General features: G+C 44.8%; 1 protein-coding gene across 1 annotated transcript; it reads left to right on the forward strand.

Annotated features, from left to right (window-relative positions):
• The first annotated feature begins 2003 nt into the window (after window positions 1-2003).
• Window positions 2004-5455, forward strand: LOC136449565 (receptor-like protein 7). The gene has a single exon (XM_066449620.1). The coding sequence runs from the start codon at window positions 2038-2040 to the stop codon at window positions 5143-5145; it is 3108 nt and encodes a 1035-aa protein (XP_066305717.1). The 5' UTR covers window positions 2004-2037; the 3' UTR covers window positions 5146-5455.
• The last annotated feature ends 1127 nt before the right edge of the window (window positions 5456-6582 follow it).

Below are 6582 nucleotides of genomic sequence, written 5' to 3' on the forward strand. Positions count from 1 at the left end.
TAAGTTCAGATTCTCTCAAGTACCTTTTGGAAGGGCATTAGTTGGGAATAAACTTTCTGATTGGCACAATATTAATATTGCACAAGAGTCGTGAATATTAACCTAATGGAGGATCTAGATCCATCTGTGTAGAAATTGCACGGTGATGGAACACTTTCAATTAAATCAGTATGTAAATATCTTGCCAATAAATGAATTAAGGTTATGCAAGAAATTTTCCATTTGAAGATTGCATTGAAAACGACTAAGATTTTTTGTGGTATCTAAAAAAAGGAGTCATTCGCACTAAGGACAAACTAGGTAAAAAGCCCGAATGGTAGTAAGAAGTGATGCTTTTGTAGTAAAAAAGAGATTATCTATCACCTGTTTTTTTAATGTTATTATCCCAAATGTTTACGGCGTGTTGTATATATTGTGTTGTGAGTACTTCCATTACAAAATAAAGAGAGCATATGTTCAACAACTGGTATAAACATGGTGACAACAAAACTACAATTCCCTAAAAAAACGATGATGAAACTACAAATAATTTCTGTTATTAATTGACAAGAGCATAACAGTGTTTTGTTGGGATATCTAGCTCACAAAAAATGAAATTGTGTTTAACAACAATGAACAAAAAAGTTTCTTTGGGGCTCTATTCAGGATAATGCATTGCATTCGGTTTTAGGCTCTATTATAGCGCATCAATGACCACAATGACCAAAAGGAGGAAATGGGCAAGTCATGTCGTCGGCTAGTAGAGCCAAAGAGCAATGGGCTTCTTGGCGGCTCATATGGATGGCCTTTTGTTTTCTTTATCAGTAAAGAATATCATTTTTTTTGTTAGTTAAGACCTTCTATGCTTGTAATAATCACGGTGTGATGCCCCTTCCACGAGGAGGTTCGAAACTAAAATATTTTTTCTACTATCTACAAAATCATCATTAAAGACATGCTTGCTCAGATAAGCTACCATCACGCCATGGGCAGACCTACGTCGTTGTGCGAAAACGAGTTCATGGAAAAATGAAGGTGTCATTTAGTTTCTCATTTTCTATAGACATATAGGCACTATCTAGTGAAGTTATATATAAAAAAAATCATATACTACAACTAGTTAGCCGCCGCTTTCATATAATTTTTGGGTTAGGTAGCCTGACGAAAAAATTGGTGCAATGCAGTTTACGGATATACTTGTTGTTGGTTGAGACCTAGTCTGTGCTTGTAATATTCGTTATCTCTGATGTCCCTTCCATGAAGGTGTTAATTAATTTGGAGCTGGAATTAATATTTTTTTGATCATCTAAAAAATCGTCATTAAAGGCACACTCAGGTAAGCTAGCCTCACCAGGGGCAGACCTACGTTGGGCCGAAACGAGTGCATAAGGTAGCATCATCGATCAGTTCTCTCGTTCTCAATAAACACGTATAGGCAGTAGTATCTAGTGAAGTTATATATATGATAAAAAAAAACTCATATACTATAGCTACTTACCCGGCACTTAGTTTTTGGGCTACGGTCCGGCCGCCACAGAGCCTGACAAAAATGGTTCAAGTTCAATACTATTTCGGGGATTAGAAATTACTTTGTGGCGTAATGCTGTCTAGCGTGTAGACGCGTGCTCTTGACGGAAAACAGAAGAGTTATTATTTTACACTGTATATATAGTCAAAACACCCACCTGTACTGAGAGTACGTCCTACCAACCGCGACTGATCGAGACCGGCCGGCCGGCCGGCCGCATCACGGCATCAGGATTCAGGACTTGGTCACGAGTCAGGGGTCACCACGAATATGCCCTGAAAGTGCCTCTAGTTGTTGTACCGTAGTTATTATTACTTGCGTGCAAAGGCGGTTAATTAGATTCGTGAACGCGTAGCTGTCCACGTATTATATATCTTTCTGTTTCTGAAAACGTCACCAGACAAGTGTGTGGGTGACTTGCGTGTGCCGTGTCCGTGTCGCTCGATATAAATATAAATACGAGGCCAGAGGCCCAGAGCGTGGGCAACGACCGAGCTAGACGAATCAGTCACAAGTTCTCAGCAGTCAGCATGATGATGGTCTCCATTAACAGCCACCGCCAGCAGCTCCTGATGTACCTGCACTTGCTCGTTCACTTGTTCCTTGGGATCCAACATCAGCTCTCGCACTCCCTCGCCACCTACAGCAACCAAACTACCATACCACCAGCAGCAGCCGTTCCGTGCCGGCCGGACCAGTCCGCGGCGCTGCTCCGGCTGCGGCGTTCCTTCTCCACCACCGACTCCACATGCACCCTCGCGTCGTGGCGGCCCGGCATGGACTGCTGCCGCTGGGAGGGCGTCGCCTGCGCTGCCGCTGACGGCCGCGTCACCACCCTTGACCTCGCGGAATGCGGGCTGCAGAGCGCCGGCCTCCACCCGGCGCTTTTTGAGCTCACCTCCCTGAGGTACCTGGACCTCTCCTTCAACAGCTTCAACGAGTCGGAGCTCCCGGCTGTTGGGTTTGAGCTGCTCACCGAGCTCACCTACCTCAACCTCTCCTACACCGACTTCATAGGCAACATACCGCACGGGATACGGCGGCTCAACAAGCTGGTATCCCTGGACTTCACCAACTGGATTTATCTTGTTGAAGGTGACAATGACTATTTCCTGCCACTCGGCGAAGGAAGGTGGCCCATCGTAGAGCCAGACATTGGATCATTCGTCGCTAACCTTAGCAACCTCAAGGAGCTTTATCTAGGCAATGTCGACTTATCCGGCAACGGGGCAACATGGTGCAGTGCCTTTGCTAATTCCACTCCACAGCTTCAGGTTCTTAGCCTACCAAACACACACATCGATGCTCCAATTTGTGAATCGTTGTCCAGCATTCGCTCACTGACCATGATCAACCTAAACTATAACAAAGTCTATGGCCAAATTCCAGAGTCCTTTGCTGACTTACCTTCCCTCAGTGTTCTTAAGCTTGCCTATAATCGCCTCGAAGGACGGTTCCCGATGAGGATCTTCCAGAACATAAACTTAACGGCTGTTGATGTTAGTTATAATTCCAAGGTATCTGGTCTACTTCCCAATTTCTCATCATATAGTATTATGAAGGAACTGGTTTTTAGCAACACAAACTTCTCTGGTCCCATTCCGAGTTCAATAAGTAATCTCAAATCCTTGAAGAAATTAGGTATTGCAGCAGCTGACTTTCACCAGGAGCAGCTTCCCACTTCAATTGGTGAGCTCAGATCATTAACATCACTACAGGTTTCTGGGGCTGGTATAGTAGGAGAAATACCATCTTGGGTTGCAAATTTGACTTCTCTGGAAACTCTACAGTTCTCGAACTGTGGGTTATCTGGTCAAGTACCTTCATTCATAAGTAACCTCAAGAACCTAATTAAATTGAAATTATATGCATGTAATTTTTCTGGTCAAATTCCTCCACATCTATTTAATCTTACTCAATTAGGCATCGTAAATTTACATTCCAATAGTTTCAGTGGTACCATCCAACTCAACTCATTCTTCAAAATGCCCAACCTAGTCATACTGAATCTTTCAAACAACAAGCTTTCCGTAGTAGATGGAGAATACAATTCTTCATGGGCATCCATCCAAAACTTTGATACTCTATGTCTAGCATCTTGTAACATATCCAAGCTCCCTAATACCTTGAAGCACATGTATTCTGTTGAAGTTCTTGACCTTTCAAACAATCACATCCATGGCCCTCTACCACAGTGGGCATGGGATAATTGGATCAACTCTCTCATCTTGATGAACATATCACACAACCAATTTAGTAGTGGTATTGGATATGGCCCTATCATTTTTGCTAATATGTTTGTTATCGATATCAGTTATAACCGATTTGATGGGCCTATACCTATACCAGGACCGCAGAACCAACTATTTGATTGCTCAAACAACCAATTCTCATCCATGCCATTCAATTTTGGTTCTCACTTAAGTAGTATTTCCCTACTCATGGCTCATGGAAACAAGTTGTCTGGAGAAATTCCACAATCAATCTGTGAAGCAACAAGCCTTATGCTCCTTGATCTCTCCAATAATGATTTGATTGGCTCCATCCCTTCTTGTTTAATGGAGGATATGAGTCGCCTCAATGTATTAAATTTGAAAGGAAATCAACTTCATGGAAGATTACCAAATAGCCTGAAGCAAGATTGTGCATTTGAGGCATTAGACTTTAGTGATAATCAGATTGAAGGACAATTACCTAGATCTCTAGTTGCTTGCAAAGACTTGGAGGTTTTTGATATTGGGAAGAATCTTATTAATGATACATTTCCATGTTGGATGAGTATGCTTCCTAAACTTCAAGTCCTTGTTCTAAAGTCCAATAGGTTCATTGGAGATGTGGGGCCATCTATTTCAGAATATCAAAATAGTTGTGAGTTTGGAAAACTTCGAATTATTGACTTGGCTTCAAACAATTTCTCTGGATTATTGCGAAACAAGTGGTTTACGTCAATGGGATCCATGATGACTAAAGATGTCAATGAGACGTTGGTCATGGAAAATCAATATGATCTACTTGGCCAAACATACCAGTTCACCACTGCCATCACATACAAAGGATCTGATATTAGTTTTTCTAAAATATTGAGGACCATTGTCATCATTGATGTTTCTAATAATGAATTCTATGGCACTATTCCTGAGTCAATTGGGGACCTTGTTCTACTTGGTGGGCTAAATATGTCACATAATGCCCTCATTGGACCGATACCATCTCAGCTTGGCATGCTACATCAACTTGAGTCACTAGACTTGTCTTCAAATGAACTTTCTGGAGAGATCCCATGGGAGTTGGCATCATTGGACTTTCTTTCAGTGTTGAATCTATCCTACAACAAACTACAGGGAAGAATACCTGAGTCTTCCCACTTCTTGACATTCTCCGATCTCTCATTTTTAGGAAATATTGATCTGTGTGGGTTTCAAGTGTCCAAAGCATGTAACAATATGACACCAGATATGGTTCTACATCAGTCAAAGAAGGTATCAATAGACATTGTACTATTCCTTTTTGCTGGATTGGGATTTGGTGTCGGATTTGCAATTGCAATTATCTTGACATGGTGTGGGGCGTACAACCCCGGATACCCACGGCGGACCACATGGGCTGCGCCCCCAGGGGTGGCCCAGCCCACAAGATGAAGCCTTGCGGGGCACGACGCTGCTCGGCGTCTCCCGCAAGACACCGAGAAGATATCCTAAAGATACTACGAGATCTGTTAGGATACGTATGATCCCATGATTCCTGTAATCTGTTATTACTTTCCGGTTATCTCCTAGATCTAACCGACTTGTAACCCTGCCCCCGGACTATATAAGGCGGGCAGGAACCCCCTCCGAACTCACGCAATATCATATGATAGCCAATACAATCCAACAGACCACAGGAGTAGGGTATTATGTCATACTGACGGCCTAAACCTGTCTAACTCATGTGTCTCTGTTGCCTTCTTGTTCTCGATTACACGCATCTCTGCCGATCAATCTACCTTCGTGGGATACCCCTCGGAGGACTGTCGATGATATTCTATCGACAGTTGGCGCGCTAGGTAGGTGTGTGCATGCTGTTTCCATATCGAACAAGATGGTACGTTCTGCAAGCTCTTCGTCCCTCCCACAACCTGGCCAGATCTTCATGGTCGTATCGATATCGTGGATCATCAATGCTGACGGAGTCGGAGAGCTCTTCGAGCCGGTGCAGATCAATACTGCGCCGATCACCCCAACACCTGTGACTACAGATCCAATCTCGAAACCCCCCTCCGAGGTCATCTTCGCTGACAATTCGTTGCCCGCTCCCCCGCTACCAGAGGAGGCAAATCAACAACGATGATATGATCGCATCCATCGATCAGGTTGGCTAGAAGCTCGTCGGTTGCCTCTCCATCACGGAATTGGCTCTGACCACTCTGGTTCATCGTCGACCACCCTCCAGTTCAGATCTATCAGAGGAAACTTCAAGGGTTATGGCCCTACCCTTTGGGCTCACCAATGTCGTCGCTACCTACCAAGATGCCCTAAGGGGCAAATTCACCAACCAGGTTGGAGTTGTCCATCCTCCCGCTGACCAGATCGCCGACCAGCTCCCATCGGCTGTCAACATGCTACACATCGGCCGATGCCCCGGAGCATCCCTCTAAACCATCCTGTAGGAGAATCTAGACTCTGAGTCCCAGGGCTCTATAGAGACTATCGCCAAAACCACCGCCGAGCAACCTCCCTTCCCTCCTTTCTGTGGAGGCGCAATCTTCAATGTCAGCGTCGATAGCCCCCCGCGGGAAGGGGAAACCAAGGAGGACCGCGCTGCCCGCGTCAATAGGAACGTCAACCGTGCGCAGCGCCGAGCAAATGAGGCTACCCTTATGCTAGCCGAGGCTCAGCTTGACTCACAAGGAAGGCCACACCAACTCCACCGCAACCTCGATGATGAGTTTATCCGTGTTGACGACCACGACATCTACAAGACCCCAAGCGCCAACTTGGCCATGGCCACCAATGAGCTCGCCCAGCTTCTGTAGACACCGAAGGTCGCCAAGCTTGCCACCATGCTTAAAGCGACGCACTACTACGTCAATGAGA

The sequence above is a fragment of the Miscanthus floridulus genome, chromosome 5 (genome assembly GCF_019320115.1).
Source record: "Miscanthus floridulus cultivar M001 chromosome 5, ASM1932011v1, whole genome shotgun sequence".
In the NCBI taxonomy this organism is placed as follows: domain Eukaryota; kingdom Viridiplantae; phylum Streptophyta; class Magnoliopsida; order Poales; family Poaceae; genus Miscanthus; species Miscanthus floridulus.

What these genes read in the sequence shown, in the direction of transcription:
- LOC136449565 (XM_066449620.1), top strand. Translation starts at nt 2,038, where the DNA reads ATGATGATGGTCTCCATTAACAGCCACCGCCAGCAGCTCCTGATGTAC.